The sequence below is a fragment of the Syngnathus floridae genome, chromosome 4 (assembly GCF_059516105.1).
Source record: "Syngnathus floridae isolate MCC-2025c chromosome 4, RoL_Sflo_1.0, whole genome shotgun sequence".
NCBI lineage: Eukaryota > Metazoa > Chordata > Actinopteri > Syngnathiformes > Syngnathidae > Syngnathus > Syngnathus floridae.
This window is the reverse complement of record NC_142416.1, coordinates 20123205-20144202: the sequence shown is the minus strand read 5'-3', so window position 1 is coordinate 20144202 and position 20998 is coordinate 20123205. Positions and strand designations below refer to the sequence as shown.

Genomic DNA, 20998 nt, shown 5'->3' with positions numbered 1-20998 from the left:
TTGAATCGCAATCACGGCTACGTCTCAATGCAATTGGTCAATTTTGCCGCCAATCAAGTCTCCTCTGTGCGTGGATTGGTGCAGAGGCGAGCAGGCGGATTCCTCACGGCGCTCGCTACGTTTCGAGGCTGAACGGACAGCGAATGTCGTCATGAGCGGTGGGTAGGAATTCAAACATTGGCGTTTATATTACCTTCTACTTGGTAAAACATGAAATTTGCGTGGCACGCGACTACGCGCCACTATTCCGCGGCCAAAGGATGGAAATTAAATCCGCCCTGCGGGGGCTCGCGTCAAGCCCGAAGCCGTCACACTTCCTGAATTGGCTTTCCCTTTTCTGTATTGCTACCGAAGAGTTTAACTCGCTAACTACGCGGATGCTAGCGTCACCGAGCTAGCCCGAGTAAGCTAAGATGCTAAGCTAAGATGCTTTTGGACTTGTCTCTCCTCAAACGTAACCCATAAATGGCCCCCTACTCCCTTTAATAAAGCACAATTTCACGTGCGTGGAACCCAAATTGTTTGTGTATTGCGGCTTGTTTTTTCCCGCCGTTGCTAAAACGCACACGAAATAAATCAGATTACACTAGCCGCTAGTTGTTAGCCACTAGAGCTGCTGCTTCTATTTTTTGTGTGTATAGCTTCTATGCTAACGTCATTAGCACAAACAAACCAATGCGAGCAAGCCGGCTAGTGATCAAATGTCAAATTGAAGTACTTGTTACTACTACAGAGTAATGTGTTTTTTCCCCCCTGCAAATGCAAGTATACATTTGTTAATGTTCTTATTCTGTGTGGCATCTTTTGTGTCCTCCTTTCTCTCGTACGGTATTTATTATTTGGTTATCTTCTATATAATTCGATAAATAAAGGTCAAGACACTTGTTATGCACCATTTTTATTTGGCAATTATTGTTTTGCTGCTTTGGTTTTATTGCTGCTTTGGTTTTTTATTGCAATGCAGAAACAGCCATGTTTGAAGTCGTCTTCAGAATTTAGTGAGGATTTCAAATTTTAGGCTAGGATATAAAGAAGACTAATTGCAGGGGAGTCCAATGCAAATGTATTCTGATTTCTTCAACTTGCATGGGGAAAATTATATTTTGCTGCAGCTTTGTTCCTCGAACCCATTGACTGAGCAAATAATGGTGGCCCACTAAATTACACTTGTTGCATAATGGTAGGGACATCAATAAAATTGATTTGGAAACTGACAAATAGTTTCGTTGCAACCATGTGAGTTGCATGTTTTCTATGCATTGATCTCCCTCTACGGTTACAAGGGACTTAATGATCCTAACCTTTGACCCTTGTGCCTTTACACGTTTATAATAACAGTAAAAACAAGCAGGTGTTGTGATGCTTTCACAAGTTCATGCATCCCTCAGAAATAACGCCATCGATTTTGCAGTCTGCTATTGCGTGAGTCTTTCCTCTTGCTCCTTCTGTTTCTTTTTTTTTTTCCGTTATTCATGCACATCTACATCGTTCCTTCTATGGCTTAAACCTAGCGGTCTCCTGAATGTTTTGATGTTGCTAAGCAACAGCGTCCTGCTCAGTCAGGTGATGTGCGTGTGTGCTTGTACTCCCCAATACATTGCGGTGAACCTCCGTTTGACATTCCTGACCTCCCTGAACGAGAAGAAAATGCAATAAAAATAGCAAAAAAAACATTGATTTATAACTTGACCCCTTCCACATGATTGAAAGCGATTAAAACACATCTTCCTGGATTACAAATGTAGCCATGAAGCTGCTAAATTGACAGAATATCGGCCATGACACGCTATTGGTCATTTGATCCAATTTTTGTTTGTGTTGCAGATTTAAAGGACAACATGGCCACCGTTGTCGCTGTTAGTCCCAGTGAATATCTCCAGCCCTCGACCATCACCACACAGGTGAGGCAACACAGGAAGGAGATGTGCTAGACAGGTTTTTTTTTTTTTGCACAATTTTGAAGGGTTGTATGGCAAAAAATTCAGCTTCTTCTAAAATTCGAATCGTCTGTCTGTGTGTACAGGGAGAGAGCCAGCCGTCACCTTTAGCCCTGCTGGCTGCCACCTGCAGTAAGATCGGCCCACCCGCCGCCCAAGCCCCTGCCGCCTCGCCGCCGGCCCCTCCGCAGCCTCGTCGTCTCCTTCCAATCAAACCGGCTCCCATCGCACCGGCGCCTCCCAAGAACCTGGGCTTCCTCCAAGCTAAGGGCAATGTGATCCAGCTCCCGGCCGGCCTGGGCACCGGCGCGCCCGGCAGCCCCATCGTGCTCACCATCCAGCAGAGCCCGGGCCGCCCCGGCCCCCAGTCCCCCGCCAACATCCAATACCAGGTCATGCCGCAGATCCAGGGCACCCAGACCATCCAGGTGATGCAACAGGGCGGACAGATCCAGCTCATACCGGGCACCAACCAGGCCTTCATCACCACCCCCATGTCCGTGCCGGCCCAGGCGGCCGTCGCCCCCGTGGCCGCCCCCATCCTACCGCAAAAGACGCTCGCCATCAAACCTTCGCCCAAAACGAGGAAGTCGAGCGCCGTCGCCAACTTGGTGCAGTTGCCGCTCAATGTGGCGACGGGGGAGGTGGGCGGCGCTCAGATCGTAACCGAGACGGCGACGGCACCCGCCGTCGTGGGAAAGCCGCGACGAGGCAGGAAGAAGAAAGTGATGCTGGACGCTCAAGCCCCGCCGCCGCCGCAGCCTTCGCTTCCTCCGCTGCCGCAGGTTCCTTCTCCGCCCCCGGAGCAGATGGAGACCATCGTGATAGAAACTGCGGACAACATCATTCAGGTTGGGAACAGTGTATACAAAGCGGCGACCCGGGAAAAAAAGAATGTCAACATTTCCAGCCACATCATTCACAGATGGCTGACCTTGAGTAATCAAGTTTGATTTTGTCTCTGCAGGCGGGGAACAACCTGCTGATCGTGCAGAGTCCCGGCCAGCCGGCCATGGTACAGCAGGTGCAACTGGTGCCCCCTAAGCAGGACCCTCCTGTGGTCCAGATCCCCCAGCAAGCCCTGAAAGTGGTGCAGGCCGCCTCCGCCTCGCTGCCGCCCGTCCCGCAGCGCCAATCGCCCGCGCCCTCCGGCCTGCAGGTGGCGTCACCGGACACGGCACCAACACAGGTGGGTAAAGCCGACCCGTCTCGCGAGCTGCCAACGTCTCCTCATTCCTTTCCAGTGCTGAACAATACGCAAAATGTCTTCTTTTGTCAGCTCTTTTTTAAGACGGGAGCCGGCGAGTGGCGGTCAGTGCAAATCCAGGATGCCGTCTCCACGGCGACGACACCCACTACTCCTGTCGCCACCCCCGCCTCGCCGCCCCCTACCCCCGCCGTTGTCAAGAAGACTTCGACGGGCGGCAGAAAAGAGCGCACACTGGCCAAAATCGCACCGGCGGGCGGGATGATGGCGCTGAACACGTCTCCGCTGTCGTCGGCGGCGCAGGCGGTGCAGACCATCAGCATCAATGGCGTCCAAGTGCAGGGAGTTCCTGTCACCATCACCAACGCAGGAGGTGAGGGAGGGATGACCTTAAAATGTCGCTCAGTGAGTGGGGCGGGCAAAATGATTTAAAATGTTTTTTTTTTTTTTCTTCTTTTTTTCAGGCCAGCAGCACTTGACAGTGCAGACCATGCAGGGCGGCGGCCTCCAGCTAGCGGGGGTGGCGGCTCACGGCCAGCCCGCCATCCACGTCGACCAGACGCTCACGCTGGAACTTCCCGGACACGCCGGTGAGAAGAAGCGACGCATGGCCTGCACATGCCCCAACTGTAAAGACGCTGAGAAAAGGTATCACGCAATACAAGCTGCAGATGAAGTTGCTCCTCATCCTCTTACAATGTCGGCACGGGAAGGTCACTAACGCTGCCCCTCGCCCGCAGGCCGGGCGACGTGGCCAAGCGAAAGCACATCTGTCACTTTCCCGGCTGCGAGAAGACCTTCCGCAAGACGTCGCTGCTCCGAGCGCACGTCCGCTTGCACACGGGCGAGCGGCCCTTCGTCTGCAACTGGGTTTACTGCGGCAAGCGTTTCACGCGCAGCGACGAGCTGCAGCGTCACGCCAGGACGCACACGGGTACGCCGCTCGCACGCCGCACGTCTCCATTTACTCAAATGTCGAGCTCGGCGTGACAGGCTGGTAGTTGAGCCAGAACTTATTCTTCTGGGCCACTAGTGGCAACTGGAGGACTCACAGGTTTTTCGCACCTTCTGCCACCTAGTGGAAGAGCCTGGCATTGTTCCGCCTGTCGCTTGTTAGTTGACATCATCTTTGGATGTAAGTTGTATTCTGTTGCAATGATGAATCTAACTTTTTGTGTGTCTGTGTAGGAGACAAACGCTTCGAGTGCAACCAGTGTCAGAAGCGCTTCATGAGGAGCGACCACCTGACCAAGCATTACAAGACACACATAAACACCAAGAACCTGTGAGAAAACAACAAGACTCCACATTGAAAAACTGGAGTTCGTCGCTTGTCCCATACTGGGACCCCGAAGCCACTGCTTCAAGAAAAAATGGAAAAAGCCCCATCGTGCGACTCTTGCGGAACGCCATGTACAAAGAAAAAGCAGGCCGAAGAGACTCCTTCCAACTTATTTATGACCCCTTTTGGAAACGGACAAAGTTGACACACACCAGGCTACGTGCAACGGCAGGACTCCAGTTAGAGCGGCCTCCATTTTGTGTCCTTATCTCAAAGCAGCCACCATTTTGTTTACCGCCGCCACCCCCCTCCTCCTTCTCCGTGTGCTTAAAGCTGCCAGGGTTAAGTTTTTAATGGTTATTTTTACATTGACATTTGCTGCCTACTTTTAAGTTGACGCATGTGTATTTTTCCCGCCCAGTTGCGAACATTCGTTTAGCAAACATTTGCGACCTTGAATGACGCAGATGACAACGTGACATTCGCTGCCTTCACTCACAATTGTTCGCCCCTCAGTGGGATTGGGGCTCAATGCCAATTTTGCTGAATCTCTTTGTTCAAGGATTTTGCACCATAGTTGACACCAGTATTATCATGCACATTGTTCCATACAACATTTTAAATATGTTTTTAACCTCATAAGCTATCAACCGGTTGGACCACAGTGACGCGACAATCACCACAGGATGCAATCGTTGGTGTGTGTGTGTGTGAAAGCGTTAAATCCACATCAAGCAGCGTCTGAGCACTTGTTCCCCTTTTACGCAAAGCAGCTTGAGCGACACCGCCGACCCCAAAGGTTGAACTTGGCACGAAAGGAGACGCACAAAGTGCGTGAAAGGAGAGGGGCAGACTCTGCTGGTATTATTTATGTTTGTCCACTCCCTCAATGATGTAGTGAAGGAGGAGGATTTTGTACAGTGTATTGAAATATGATGTGTGACATTGTATATTTGCTTCATTAATGCTTTGTAAAAGACCTCTAGAGACCATTTTCTATAATTAAAGATGCCTTAGACAGCTATTTAAAATAAACTTTGTCTTTTTAATTTATGTTCCTTGCTAACCTCTTGTGCGCTGATTTGACCAGTCTCAGAATTTACATTTAATAATAATAGTCTAATTTCTAACAATTTAATGTTGTTTGAGGTCAAGCCAGGAAACCAGCAGTTTATTTTATACCGTGTATAAATAAATATGAATATATAAAAAACATTGTCAAACTGATAGTATTATATAATATTATATATTATATAATTATATTATATATAATATTAAAAACGGTCGAGTCCTCGTTGAGGGCGACGCGTGATTGGGTGACTGCTTTTGACGTCACCAAGAAGCGACAGATTTACGTCGAAGAAACGACAATAACGATTAATTTAATTTCGAATTTGATTTTTAATTTCAAGATTTATTTGGACTACCATTGTTTTTGAGCTTTGGGTATAATTATTAAAAATTTGTAAGAAATAAAATAATGTCACCCGCCATGTAACGTCATCAATAAGCGACAGATAATACTGTTATTTTACTTTTATTTCAATTTGCCGTCATTGTGTGTTTGTCTGACGTGGGGTTAAAGCGCTGAGGTGAGTAATACACATTTACTATTGAAATGGCTTATGTTCTCGTTTAGCAAATATTGTTAAATTTGTGTTTGCGCGTGTTTACTTTCGGGGTCCAACCGGTTTGGCACCTTTTCGTCATTCACCGAACTTCTATCTATCTCTTAAGGTAAGTGCTGACATTTCTTTCATAAAATACCACAAAAATATTCGCTTGCTTTAAAACGTCCGTCCAAACTATAATACTACATCAGTTTCCATCTTCAATGCAGATGAAAACAAATAGAATTTGTGATAATTAATCATTAAGAGACATATCCAATAAATGCACCTGCCAGATGAGTAGGAAAATAAATAGAAACATATTTCACGATCTACCAATCATTAATATTAAATTAAAATGGCAGTTGCACTCCAAAATATGATATTTATTCATTTCTAAACTCACAGCCTTTACCTTACCTACCTAAAAACAAATTAAAAGTGACTACTAGATTCAAAATGAACTCTAAAATATGATGAAAATTCCAGAACTATTACAACCCTGCAAAGAACACCACAAAGAAATGTTTTGCCTTGAAGTGAGAACCTTTTGTCATCTCGACACTGATCGTCTGATTTAGATGAAATCACCCTCAAACCAACTTAACTAACGGAAGTGTTTTTCTTCTTAGATAGAGATGTGGGTCAATTAGAGGCCGGCATGGGGGTCTTCGGGCCCACGGCGCTGCTGGTGGAGTTTTGCCACACGGACCAGCAGCAGCCGTTCCCGTTGTGGCAGGATGGACACGTGGGCGTCTGTTTCAACCAGCTGGTCCTCGGCGTCCTGCCCCACACCGTCATGGCCGCTCTCGCTGCCTTCTACATGGGCGTGGCCAGGTAAACATTGGGATTCTCTCATTTGTGAATTGTGAATTGACTGTGAACGTTATTAGGTGCCATCTCGTGTGGGCAGCGCCACCTTGTGGCAGTTCGCTGCGCTTAGTGGCGTCAGCGTTGGCGTCGGCGCTGTTCGCCGCCGACGCGGCGCTGGCGGTGGCAGCCCGGCGGCCTGACATGTACCCGGACGCCCTCGCCGGCGGATTTGGCGCCCTGGCCTGGCTGGTCCACATGGGCGCGGTGGCCACCCTCCCGCGGTGGACGCGGGGCCCTCTGCTGCTCAGCCTGTCCGTGCTTCTGTGCGTCCCACACCTCGTCATCACCTTCCTCATCTACCTCCAAAGTATGGAATTTCACATTATTTATTTATTTAAATATGGGAGGATATTTTGTCAAATTGTTTATTATACTTTTATTTTGAAATGGTTTAACTGCAAAGTGAAAATAGTTTGATGACAGTTGGCGTTTGGAAATGTGTAGGAACCCTCCCTGTGACCTCGAGCGGAACCCTCCTTTTGGCACGCTTGGTTCTGGCCGCCGCGAGGACGCTCCCCGTGTTGGTGTACTTCGCGGGGGTAGCGTGCCGGCCGCCATGCACACAAGGACCCATGTCGCTTGGCCAAGACGAAGATGCGGCGCCGCTGCTTCCTGAGGAGGACACAGGCGAGATGGTGGCGGAAGACGGCAGCGGCTGCTTCTCCCGCCTTTTCTACCTGTGGCTAACGCCACTTTTGCGGCGGGGCCAGCGGGGCGAGTTGGACCGGGCGGCCCGCGTCTACCACCTCCCCCGCAGCCTGCGCACCGCCGTCATCCGGCGCCGCTTTCACCGGAGCTGGGCCACGTGCCGCTGGGGGCCGGCGCCTGACCCCTGGCCTCGGCCGGTCCGCGACTTCGGGGAGGAGTTGCCCGAGCTGGTCGGCGACGTGAGTCTGTTGCGCGTCCTGCACGTGGCCTTTGGAGGGCGCTATTACGTCCTGGGAGTGCTGAAGCTGGCGGTCAACATGCTGCGGTTCTGCGGGCCTCTCCTGCTCAGCCTCCTGGTGGGCTTCATGGAGGACCAGGATGCCCCAGTCAGTAACGGCGCCTGGTGCTGCGCCGCCCTCTTCGCCAGCTCCCTCCTCTGCGCCGTCCTCCAGAACATCTTCACCTTCCAAGTGTCTAAGGTGGGACTTTTGTTTGCCACACGCAACCACACTGTGTTTCTCATTTTGCCATCCTTTTTGTTGTCTTTTCTTTAGGTGGCTCTTTCGGCCCGCGCCGCCCTGGTGTCGGCCATTTACGTCAAGGCGCTGCGGGTGGGCGGCGCCGGTTTGGCCCGTCTGTCCTTGGGGGAGGTGGTCAACCTGATGAGCGCCGACACGGAACGCGTGGTCAACTTCTTCAACAGCTTCCACGAGCTGTGGAGCCTCCCCTTCCAACTGGGCATCGCTCTCTACCTGCTTTACCTGCAGGTGGGCGTGGCCTTCCTGGGCGGGCTGGGCGTGGCTTTGCTGCTGGTCCCCTTCAACAAGTTTCTGGCATCTCGCATCGTCAGCAACAACCAGCACATGCTGCGATATAAGGACGCCCGCGTCAAGGTGAGCCCTCGACCCAAACAACCTCTGTCGGAATCGCAGTTCAGTGATTGACAGCCGTCCCGATACTTTTGTCAACGTGGTCCCAGCTGATGACGGAGCTCCTGTTGGGGATCCGCGTCATCAAGTTCTACGGCTGGGAGTCCCACTTTGCCCGTAAAGTGGGGACATGTCGCGGCGGCGAACTGTCGCACCTCAAGACCGTCAAGTACCTGGACGCCATGTGCGTGTACACGTGGGCCGCGCTGCCCGTGGTCATCTCCATCCTGACCTTCCTCACCTTCGTGCTCCTGGGCCATCAGCTCACCGCCGCCAAGGCAAGCGCAATAGCAGCTAAGATGCTTCACGGCTGTCTTTGACTTGGTCTGCTTGTTCCACGACATTGACAGGCGTTTCCTCTCCCCTGCAGGTGTTCACCACGTTGGCGCTGGTGGGAATGCTGATCGTTCCTCTCAACGCCTTCCCGTGGGTACTGAACGGCATCCTGGAGGCCAAGGTGTCGCTGGAGCGCATCCAGCGCTTCTTTGGACTCACCAACCGCAATCTGCAGGCTTACTACGCCCTGGGTAGGCTCCGCCTCTCGCCGCTGACTCATCGGCTCGTCACCTTGCCACGCCGTGGATGTAAAAATCAAAAACTCTTTTTTTCCAAATGTTTCATCTGCAGTGTGGCCTGAAGACAAGGAGACGGCGGTGCTGTTGAATCAGGGCACGTTCAGCTGGCAGGGGCCCCAGGGGGATGCCGAATTGGACAGTGGCGCCCCCACTGGACCTCTGCTGCTACTGCACGGCCTCAATCTCAGCATAAGAAAGGTGCCGAGACACAACCTTGGCCAGTCGTGGCTTCCTGACCGTGGTGTTACCATGACGACACGCCCGTGTTGTTTATCAGGGGTCGCTGACGGTGGTGGTCGGAAAAGTGGGTTGCGGAAAGAGCTCATTGCTGGCCGCCATCACCGGAGAACTCAACAGGTAAGGCTCATTTTTCTTTTCTTTTAATTCTTTTTTCTGGACCTAATGCACGTGTGCGCCTCCTTGGTAGGCACAGCGGCGTGGTGTACGTGGCGGATCGCGAGCGCGGCCTGGGCTTGGCGGCGCAGGAGCCGTGGATCCAGCACGCCTCCGTCCGCGACAACATCCTGTTTGGCAAAAGCTACGACGCCTCCTTCTACCGGGCCGTGGTGGAGGCCTGCGCTTTGACCGACGACCTCGCCGTACGTTGACCATGCCGCTCGCAAACTTAGCCTTGGGTTTATTTTGAATGCGGCGGTTTCTCCCAGATTCTACCAAACGGCGACCTCACCGAAGTGGGCGAGAATGGCGTCACGCTGAGCGGAGGTCAGAAGGCCCGATTGGCCCTCGCCCGGGCCGTTTATATGGTGAGGTGCGCTCGGCGTTCGCGCCTTTTCATCCGACAGCACACGTGATTTTCATGCGCGTAGGACAAAGACGTGTACCTGCTGGACGACCCGCTGGCGGCGGTGGACGCCGAAGTGGCTCGCCACCTCATGCGCAAGTGTATCCTGGAGCAGCTGGCGGGAAAGACCAGAATCCTTTGCACGCACCGCGTGGAGCTGGTGGACGCCGCCGACGTGGTCGTCCTCATGGACAACGGCACCGTCGTCAAAACGGGTCAGCTGCTTTGTGATTAGAAGGGATATGAATATGATATGAAGGGAGAACGCATGGCGCCCTCTAGTGGGGAAACATCTCCGATGAATGGCGTCTTGCTGTTGTCTTCAGGTTCGCCAGCGGAAATTCTTCCTCTGCTGGAAGCTGAACCGACGCAACTCGACGAGGAGCACGACGACAAAGAAAAAGGTGCGTGAAGTTCTCAGCTTTCTTGGATGCTTTCTTCTACTTTTATTGCGACGCTGCTACGATATATGCGAGCAGAAGCTGAGGTGGAGGAGGAGGAGGCTTCCCTCCGAGAGCTTCGTCTGGACGACGACGAGGGCGACCGTTCGGACTCGGAGAAGAAGCAGGCGGGAGGTCTGTCGTGGAAAGTGTACCACGCCTACTGGGCGGCGGTGGGTGGAGTCCTGGCCGCCTCCATTTTGATGTCGCTCCTCGCCATGCAAGGTTGGCATCCACTTTGACGCTCACCTTCCGAGCCGCTCGGCGTTGTCAGCGTCACGCTTGTGTTGTGCGCAGCCTCGAAGAACGCGTCGGACTGGTGGCTGTCTCACTGGATCTCGGCGCTGAAGAGCAACGCGTCCGCCAGCGCCAACCGTTCCTGCTGCGGCTCCCCTGCCTCGCCTCGCTTGCTGCTCTTCTCTGGCGGGAGTTTCATGTGAGCAAACACCTTATCAAACATCTCAACTTTTTTTTTCCAAAATAATTTATTTTATACGTGACTATAAAAGACGAAAAATGATGCTTAACGTTCTCCCCACTTAGGTCTCCTTTGTCGCCGGCGCCGGAGCCTGGCAGCGAAGTGCGCTTCTACCTGGCGGTGTACGGCGCCATAGCGGGCGCCAACAGCGTCTTCACCGCCCTGCGAGCTTTCCTCTTCGCTTACGGCGCTCTCTGCGCCGCCGCCTCCATCCACGACCGACTCCTGGATCGCGTCGTCAAGGTGAGCACGAGTTTGCCTCCCCTGATGCGTGTGTAGAGGCTGTGAAGCAACAGTTCCCTGTAGATGGCGCCATTGAGTCACGCGAAAGATGAGCGGGGCTTGTGTCGGCAGGCCACGGTGAGCTTCTTCGACACCACGCCGCTGGGGCGCGTCCTCAACCGCTTCTCGTCGGACGTGTACGCCGTGGACGACAGCCTGCCCTTCGTGCTCAACATCCTGCTGGCCAACGTCTTTGCTCTGCTGGGCACGCTGGCCGTGATGACTTTGGCGCTGCCCTGGCTGCTGCTGGCGCTGCCGCCTTTGGGTCTGCTCTACCTGCACACGCAGTCCTACTACCGGCACACCTCGCGCGAGTTGAAGCGTCTGTGCAGTGTCACGCTCTCGCCCGTCTACTCGCACTTCTCGGAGACGCTCGCCGGCCTCGCCACCATTCGGGCCAGCGGCAGCTGCGCCAGGTAAGAACAAACCGGCGTAGCGGACGCACGGAATGATCAGCGTTGTTTTCGTCAGGTTCGAGGAGGAGAGCGTGCGTCGGCTGGACAAGAACCAGCGCTGCTTGTTCCTGAGCAACGCCGCCTCGCAGTGGCTGGACATCCGCCTGCAGCTCATGGGCGTCGCCGTGGTGACCGGCCTCGCCGTCGCGGCTGTCGTACAGCACCACCTGCGGGTGGTGGACCCGGGTAAGGGGCGGGGCTTATCGGCTACCTGTGGTCCGGTAACGTTCACAAGCTGCTATGACATCTTGGCGTGCGTTTCAGGCTTGGTGGGTTTGTCGCTGTCGTACGCGCTGTCCATCACCTCGCTGCTGTCGGGCCTGATCTTCGCCTTCACGCAGACCGAGATGCAGCTGGTCAGCGTGGAGAGAGCCCACGAATATTCCAACCAGCTCCCGGCGGAACCTCAGCAGCAGAACCCGGAAGTACGCAGGCGGGAAACCTAACGAAGAAACCGCAAGCGACTCAGCGGCGGGTCTGGTTTGTGTTCCCAGCTGCCGCCGTCGTGGCCCCAGTGCGGGAGCGTGGAGTTCCGCCAGGTGGTCCTGGTGTACAGGGAAGGTCTTCCCGAGGCCTTGGACGACGTGAGCTTGGTGGTGCGAGCCGGTGAGAAAGTGGGCATCGTGGGCCGCACGGGCTCGGGCAAGTCGTCTTTGTTCGCCGCGCTCTTCCGCATGGTGGAGCTGAGTCGCGGCGAGATCCTCCTGGACGGGCTGGACGTTGCCAGCGTGGGGCTCCATCAGCTCAGGTGACCTCTCACGGGCTTTTAAAAGTTGCTTAGCTTTTCCAACTGGCGTCTCTAAATACTCTGTGTGTTCTCGGCAGATCCAGGCTAGCCATCATTCCTCAGGATCCTTTCCTGTTCAGCGGCACCGTCCGAGAGAATCTGGACCCCTGTGGCCGGCACCAGGACCAGCAGCTTCTGGAGGTTCTGGAACAGTGTCACCTCGGCGCCGTGGTCAATGCCATGGGTGAGGGACGGGATTCGGTCGCATCAGGTGATCATTTACTTTTGATCGACGAGGTGCTTCTCTGTGCGCGCCAGGTGGTCTGGATGCTGAGCTTCTGGACCGAGGCCGGACTTTCTCTGTGGGTCAGCGCCAGCTGCTGTGTCTGTCCCGCGCGCTGCTCACTCAGGCCAAGGTCAGATCGCAATCCTCCGCTTGGCGTTCGGCGCGGATGATGACGCAAGCCTCCGCGTAGGTTCTATGTGTGGACGAGGCCACGGCCAGCGTGGATCACAAGACGGACCAACTGCTGCAGAAGACCATCGCCGACAGGTTCCGAGACCAGACGGTCCTCACCATCGCGCATAGGTCAGTATATGTGTGTTTGTGTGTGTGCGTGTTGGCGTTCACATGTCCATATGCACCAGGCTCAACACGATCATGGACTGCGAGCGTGTGCTGGTGATGCACGCCGGGAAGGTGGTGGACTTCGACACGCCGGCGGCGCTGTGCCAGAAGGACGATTCGCTTTTCCAGCGGCTCCTCGGCAGGCAGGGATGCGCCACATCGGGATCGACACTTTGACCTTTTTTTTTATTTGCGGATTTACGCCACCGGACATTCACGTTTATATAATGCGGCACTTGAGTTGAAGTGGAGCCTTGACTCTGCCATGACCTCAATATTTTTTGTTATGAGCCCTTTTTTTTTTTTCTTGATACAAAGAGGTCGTTCCAATATGATTTGTCATTTTGTATGTTAGAAATTTATAAAGAAAAACATTTTGGCACAGGATTCACAATGGCCAAAACTGGTGGAGACGAGGAATGAGGAAACGGCTGTAAATAAATAAACACAAACGTGTCATACCTGATGTTTTGTGTAAAAGTGGCTTCCCGAAATACGGCTTTTCATTACATGGCCATTTCTCATCGTTCTCGCCGGCGCACATGCACCGTGTTGTTGTTGCTTGGCGTCACCATGGGGACGCCAAAACTTTGAGTCACGCTCGCCAACCAAGGAGTGGCGAACCACCTTGTTTCTGGTAAAGGAAATAGTTGAAGAAACACAAGCAATGACTGAATCCTCTTGACAGTACAGTACACTGACTTGATTTTCCTAACTCCGCCCCCACAACAGTGTCTCCGCCCATGACTTGGAAGCTCAGCTGGCTGAATATCCAGAGTCACTTTTAAGCACTTTTGTGTGAAACAATCAGAGGTAAGCAGAGCTGCAGAATTTTCTTAAAAGTGAAATAGGATGTTTTTTTGCCACGCCCTGGTTTGCACACAGTTGATTTTCTGCGCCATTTATTTTGGTGTCTTTTGAAAATATTGAAAGACTAACTTGTTCTTGTACACACATGAAAGTTCTTGAGATGACATATCTGGAAGTCTTGTGCTGCAATTATGTTCAAACTCAAAAGTATTTGTAATTCAGCTTCAGTCGCCATCTTGAATTTTGCTTGCGACAGGAAGTCCACCATTTTGCTTTCGCCATAAAACGAAAGCTTAAGGTCAAACGTGTTAGGTGCCATGTGCACAGCTTGAAGTCTTCTTGCCCATGTAAAGCTTCACACAACGTGTTACGTAAGCACTCGTGTGCGTTCTGCAGACGCACAATCACGTTGACTCACCGTCAACGCCCGCAATTAACACCCGCCAGGGTGTGTCAGTTTCATAAACAATCGACACGCACACCATACAGACTCACTGGAGATAGATGGACACACACAAACACACAAGTAGTCAAACACAATCACTTGCACACGCACACACACAAGTAGTCAAACACACAATCACATGCACGACACTAAAATACACACACTGGCACACAAAGACAAAATAACAACAGTCACATGTGGTCAGACGCACAATGCACAAACACTGGAAACACACAAAGAATCACAGTCATACGCACACATCTGTCATCTCAACTAAAGGGCGTGTGTGTGTGTGTTTCATATGCACACTTGATTGTGTGTTTGTGCCTCGCCGGCGTGTGTATGTGAGGGGCGTGGCCCGTCCGTCGCGTGTGTAACCTGTTTGTCTACTTTCAGGTGCTCAAGAGGTCCACCTGTTCTCTGTTGCTGCCTTGCATTCCCGCTGACACACACACGCACACACACACGCATGCAGATGGTGCCTCAGGTAAGTTTGGAGTTTGTTGTTGTGTACTTGGAAATATATCATAGTACGCTGTCCGGGTTGTACTTTGTGCTCAGCTGTGAATGATTGCCTGCTTGTGTGTGTGTGTGTGTTGTCGTAAAATGAAAAAGTTTGTTCTTGAAAGGTGGAAAGAAAACTTTCCATCCTGCTCTGAAAGGATTTTTGACACTTGAATGATGTATTGCAAAAATGGTCACGCATGTTTTTATTTTTTTTAATTTTTATAGTGCAGTATTGATCGCTTGTGAAGACTATGAAGTTTGAAAAACAACAAAAGATGATCCATTTTTTTTTACTTTTGCAGCAAACCTCAATAAATAACATGAAATGAACATGAGAAATTTTGGGTGAATTCAAACTCATCCATGTAGTGTAGAAATTATGAAAAGGATGGAATGTTTTTTTTTTTTTTAAATCTGATTCATTCACTGTGAAAATAATCGGTAGTTGCAGCCCATCTTAATTTTAAGACTTCCCTCGTTTTCATTGCCTGCAGGTGTCCCGATACTTTTGTCCACATCGTCTCAACTAGACTCAAGTTTTGATATCGCAATATTCCTGTGCCAACGTTTGTATTGCGTAATCGTCAATCCGATGAAATATTGTGTTTTGTATCGAGACTCGGCGGCCACTTGATTAGGTACACCTTTGAACCCAATGTCATCTCCAAAAAAAACGACTTTAACTTTTGACACTTGGAAGCCGCAGGAGTGTTTGTCATCCTTTTGCAACCGCAAGGCGTGTTCTGTAATCTCTGTGCGGCACATTGTGCACATAGTGCACATACTCTACTTAATGACTACCAATCAAATTGAAAAAAACTCTCGATTGTGCCACCAAGCTTAAGCGAAGGCGAGAAACGCCCCAAAAGACGATGACGCGCCGGATAAACTCGTTTACCTCGCTGACATTCCGCCGAGCATTCCTGCCGGCGGCCGATGTTCCCACATGGATGACTCGTTCGAACGCAACACCGTATTGTGTCGGTTGGAGTTTCACATTTTTCTGTCTTCTGCAGGTTCATTCTTCACGGTGACAAATTCCACGACCATCAATGGTAGAAAACGTTCCCAAAGTCAAACGGTTCCCTTTGAATTGTCATGTTTGAAGATTTCTGGCCCTCTCGCCCACCCCGCAGGCGTATCACTTCAAGCGCAGGCTCTCGGAAGCCCTGACGCTGGAGCGATCCGAGCAGGGAGCCTTGGTCATCGCCAACATCGACGACGTCGATGGAGCTAATCAGGAGCTGAGGGAAGGTGGGCAAAGCTTTTGAAAATTCAGACCCTCCATCCTGTGTTTGCGTGTCGAGAATGAGCAGACCCACAAAAAACCTTCTGCCGTGTCCATCAATTTATGTTCCTCAGGGGATGAAGTGGTCGGGGCGACCATCAAGTTCGACCGACTGACCAAAGATGAGGTGATGGGTGTCCTGAAGATGATGGAACCGTACGATGACAGAATCCAAGTGCTCACCAAGAACAACATGAGCAGAAGCATGGGGAACCTCAACCAGGGGACTGTCAGTCCTGAAACGGTAAAGGAGGTCACCTCGCCGAGCCTGCATAACATCCCCAAATGTTTCCACTTTTGTCTGTTTGTCCTCAGATGCTGCACAATGCTTACAACAAGCTCTACGACACCAAAATCAAGCGCTTCATGCACAAGGACATGTCTAATGGCGAGAACCTGAGAGACTATGTGACCCTCCCTCGCTCCTCCAAACTCAGGACCAAGCAAGACTCGGACTTACCTCGTCTGGGGGTGGACTTTGGACGCCTGAGTCCTAACACGCTCAGCAGGCGTTACAGCGCCGGCTCCGAGAGCAATTACGCCGCCTACGGGTCGGGAGCGTTTGAGCACGAGGCCAACCTGAACCTCCCGCCTCTGGGCGTAGGCCAGGTGAAAGCGGGCAGACGGGTTCAGGTGCCGCAGATGCTGAACGCTCGCGCTCCGTCTGTGAATTCACACGCTGGAGTCTACTCTGAAATGTATCCAGATGACGCTGGAATGGCCCTCCAAGGCACCGACGGGAGGTTCCTGAGCTACGACGACGATGCAGAGTTTGACGTGGACAGTTATGACGGATCGCCCACAATCCATCTGGCCGGACAGTCTTCTCGATTAAACGCACCCCAGTTCGATCTGAACGGCCGCAGCGGTCTTCAGGGGTCCGCTTTCGACGTGGACGGCCGTTCAGGTGGCTTTGACATCAAAGGAGCCAGGACCAGCGGTGATTTGAGAGTCCCGAATGCTCAGTTTCAGGGTGGCGGTGTGACCACCCCTGCAGTTCGCTCCAAGGTTCCGTCTGGAAAGTACAAGGCTCCTAAATTCACCATGCCAAATTATGGTTTACCAACTGTTGAGGTTCCAGAATTTGATGGGGACATAGGTGGTATGGACATGCCCAATGTACCCAAATTCAAAGTCGATGGTCGAAGCGCTTCTTTAGGAATGCCGGATGTTGATGGAAAATTCCAAAGTCCAAACTTTAAGATGCCTGATTATGATCTCAATGGCCCTAATTTGGACCTCAGATCTCCTAACGTGGATTTCAATGGTCCCAATCTCCGAGGTGACGTCAGTGCACCTGATCTTAAAATGCCCAAACTCGGTGTCAAGACCCCCAATCTGGACTTGAACATGCCAGATCTTAATGGTGGCATAGATGGCCCCAATTGGGACAGAACCCTTAAAGCTCCTAAGTTAGATTTGAACTCACCAGATGTTGACCTTCCTAATATGCCCAAAGCGAAGTTTCCCTTATTTGGCCGTCCGAATTTCAAAGGTCATACCATTGAACGTGACTCGGGTGATTGGGACATGGGCATCGATACACCCAAATTCAAACTCAAAGGTCCCAAAGCTGATTTAGGGATGCCTAATTATGATCTCAGTGGTCCTAACCTAGGCCTCAAGTCTCCTGACTTGGACATCGGTACTCCTAATCTCAAAGGTGGGTTAAATACACCAGATTTGACGATGCCTAAACTTGGTTTTAAGACCCCCACACTGGACCTCAAAAGCCCAAATTTGGACCTGCCAGATGTTCATGCCCCAGACCTAAAGGTGAAAACTCCCAAGTTAAAAGGTGGAATTCACGGCCCTGACTTGGACTTGCCCGACGCCAACTTTAAAACGCCCAAGTTAGATATGGGATCACCAAAAGCCAAATTTAAATTTCCAAAAATAAAGATGCCAAAACTCAAGCGTCCAAGCCTTAAAAGTCCAGACCTGAATGTGGATCTCGATGCTCCAGATATGGACGTCAAAGCACCCAAGTTAAATCTCAAAGGTCCCAAAGCTGATTTAGGGTTGCCAAATGTTGATATGGATGGTAAGTTCAAAAAGCCAAACTTGAACATGCCAGGTTTAGATCTCAATGGTCCGAAGATAGATGGACCTAACCTGGACCTCAGTGGTCCTAATCTCCATGGTGGGATAAACGCACCAGATTTGAATATGCCTAAACTTGATTTTAAAACCCCCACACTGGGTGTTAAAAGCCCAAACATGGATTTTCCTCATTTTCAGAGTCCCGACCTGAACCTGAAAACCCCGAAGCTAAAAGGCGACATAAATGGCCCTGACTGGGACCTACCGAGTGCAGATCTTAAAGGTCCAAAGATAGATCTGAAAGGTGACATCAACATGGGTTCACCAAAGGCAAAAATGAAGATGCCCAAATTCAAGTTGCCAAAATTCGGTCGTCCAAGCCTTAAAGGTCCTGACATCGATGCAGATTTTGATGGTCTGGACATGGGCGTCAACGCACCCAAACTCAAAGGTCCCAACGCTGATTTCGGGATGCCAAATATTGATATTGATGGAAAGTTCAAAAAGCCAAACTTGAACATGCCAGATTTAGATCTCAATGGTCCCAAGATAGACGGACCTAACCTGGACCTTACTGCTCCCAACCTGGACCTCAGTGGTCCTAATCTCCATGGTGGGATAAACGCACCAGATATAAAAATGCCAAAACTCAATTTAAAAAGTCCAAAACTAGACTTCAAAGGGCCAAATGTGGACTTGCCAGATCTGAACGGTCCAGATCTCAATCTGAAAGCCCCAAAGATAAAAGGTGGCTTGGATGGTCCGGATTTGGACCTTAAGGCTCCCAAGGTTGATCTGAAAACTCCAGACATCAACATTGGATCACCAAAAGCTAGATTTAAGTTTCCCAAGATGAAGATGCCCAAATTGAAGAGTCCGAGCGTTAAAGGTCCAGACCTGGATGTTGATCTCGATGCTCCAGATATGGACATCAACGCTCCCACTGTCAACCTCAAAGGTAGCAAACCAAACTTGGATCTTAACGTTGGCGGGAAACTCAAGAAGCCAAACTTAACTATGCCTAAGATGGACTTCAAGAGCCCTAAACTGAACCTGAATGCCCCAAAGTTGGATCTCGATACTCCAGACTTGGACGTCAAGGCTCCAGACCTAAACCTGAAAGCACCAAAACTCAAAGGCGGACTGGACGTCAAAAGTCCCGACCTCGACATCAACGCGCCTAAAGCAAAAATGAAATTGCCCAAAGTGAGATTTCCCAAGGTCAATATGCCAACCCTGAACGGACCAAACATCGATGGTCCAGACTTTGACATTGATGCGCCAGACGTGGATTTCAAAAGACCAACGGGCAAATACAGAAAGCCGCATTTGAAAGTGCCGGATGTGGAGCTGTCGGGACCAAACGTGAAGTCACCAAAATATCATGGGAAGCTCAAAGGACCCGACGTGAATGTCAAAGCGCCAAAAGTCAAAGGATCTTGGGACACCCCCAAAGCAGAGCTACCAAACGTGGACCTCAAAGCCCCGAGGACGGACTGGAACGCCCCAGAAACAAAATATAAAAAGCCTCACATAAAGATGCCGAAAGGGTACGACACGGACCTGAACGGAGGCTTACAGGTTCCAGACCTCAGTCTCCCCGATGTGAGAGGTCCAAATTTGAAGCCATCGATGCCGTATTTAGACATGGATGACATCGATGTCAACGGACCGGACGTGAGTCTGTCAGGAACCAACGGCAAGCTGAGAACTTCAGATCTGGATGTGGACGACTCGACGCTCAAATTCAGGAAGACGTTGCACGGTGGCTCGGGCGTGCCGCTGCCCGGGCTCGACTTGGACCAAGGCATGATTCATTCTCGCTCCAAGGGCTCGATGCAATCAGATTTGAATTTCACACGCTCGGACCTCAACATTGACGACTTCACCGGGAAGTATCACGTCCCCGGGTCTGACCTGGACCTCCAGATGCCCTCGACCTCCACGGGGCTGACAACCGATCAGAGGGTTACCCGATTCAGCGGCGCCACACTGAACGCAGACTCCCTTTTGCACCCGAGCCACGCCGTGAAAGCCGCCCACACGTTAAATGACGGCCGCTGGTCGTATTCTCAGAAAAAACCTGTCGATACCTCAGACGGATACATGGTAACTGTTTTCCCTTCACAGGAAGAAAGCGAGATTGACCTAAAGCAAAAGTACGGCAGCCTCGGAGGCCTTAATTTTGGCTCCGGCGACGTCAACTTGGAAGTTCCCGATCAAGACGAGCTGAAAGGATCCACTTTTCTGTTCTCCAACCTCGTTTAGTCAGGCTGCCGCAAAATCAAGAACAAAAGCATCTCAACGAAATGCAAGCTCAGTTCCGCTCCATGCTTGTTGTCAATTTTAATTGCACGGTGCAATATTACATGTTTACTCAATGTAGAACAAAAATCTCGTGTTGTTTTTACATTCTGACTTTATTCTGCTAATGTTCTTTTGAATGACATTGTGAGGTTCTTGTCTGTCCTCTGTCTTTCGTTTTCACATTCTTCACGCGTACAATATATGTCATGTACTTAAATAATAACTCATGTGACTCGGCTGAGTCAGTTGAAGTATTTCAATGGCGTTGAACGGTAAAAAAATGTACATTGGGTTGTTTTATTAAATAATTGTGATGTGTGTGTGTGTATATAAAACACGTGTATATTTATCTGTGTTATATGTTGTAAATGTGGCTCATCAAACTGTAATGGAAAATATGAAGTTTCAGGTTTCTTTTCCTTCCTATTTGCTATAATGGTAAAATGAATACAAAATGTAACTATATGCAGGCTTGTGTCCAATAAAAAGGACGTGACTCAAAATGGCCTTTTTTTTTAAGTCTATAAAAAATAAATAAATTTGCCTGTCGGTGGTCTGTAACCAAGTTAAAAAATATTACAATATTTTCCAGTTAAGTAAGTTAAATAAGTTCAAAAGCTGCATACAAAATAAATATTGTGTAATGTTACTAAATAGCAAATAAAACAGTAGATATGATATTATGTAATGTAACTCCTCCTCCCTTGGCAATTATATTGATTTTT

At 50.6% G+C, this 20998-nt stretch overlaps 3 protein-coding genes across 4 annotated transcripts; all 3 read left to right on the top strand.

Annotated features, from left to right (window-relative positions):
• The first annotated feature begins 38 nt into the window (after positions 1–38).
• Positions 39–5461, top strand: sp2 (sp2 transcription factor). 2 transcript variants are annotated; one of them, XM_088374440.1, is made up of 8 exons: positions 39–158; positions 1825–1901; positions 2024–2788; positions 2905–3126; positions 3217–3517; positions 3609–3792; positions 3885–4078; positions 4333–5461. In XM_088374440.1, exons 1-8 carry the CDS (start codon positions 152–154, stop codon positions 4431–4433), a joined length of 1851 nt encoding a protein of 616 aa, XP_088230566.1. In that variant the 5' UTR covers positions 39–151; the 3' UTR covers positions 4434–5461. The 2 variants fall into 2 exon arrangements, with proteins under 2 accessions (XP_088230566.1, XP_088230567.1); XM_088374441.1 differs by lacking the exon at positions 39–158 and adding an exon at positions 166–403.
• A 410-nt stretch (positions 5462–5871) lies between these two features.
• abcc10 (ATP binding cassette subfamily C member 10) lies at positions 5872–13339 on the top strand. The gene is given in 23 exon segments (XM_088373396.1): positions 5872–6018; positions 6669–6873; positions 6930–7216; positions 7354–8036; positions 8112–8450; positions 8537–8764; positions 8857–9013; positions 9114–9259; positions 9339–9418; positions 9489–9660; positions 9727–9825; positions 9889–10078; positions 10190–10528; positions 10601–10739; positions 10847–11024; positions 11136–11479; positions 11535–11704; positions 11783–11943; positions 12013–12266; positions 12344–12489; positions 12564–12661; positions 12722–12834; positions 12894–13339. Coding segments are annotated over 22 exon segments (4656 nt in total). The 5' UTR covers positions 5872–6018; positions 6669–6697; the 3' UTR covers positions 13051–13339.
• Positions 13340–14505: 1166 nt separating this feature from the next.
• LOC148399853 (uncharacterized) lies at positions 14506–20776 on the top strand. Its single transcript, XM_088373398.1, has 5 exons — positions 14506–14615; positions 15652–15690; positions 15772–15889; positions 15998–16167; positions 16239–20776. The coding sequence occupies exons 2-5, from the start codon at positions 15688–15690 to the stop codon at positions 20232–20234; spliced, it is 4287 nt and encodes a 1428-aa protein (XP_088229524.1). The 5' UTR covers positions 14506–14615; positions 15652–15687; the 3' UTR covers positions 20235–20776.
• Positions 20777–20998: the final 222 nt, after the last annotated feature.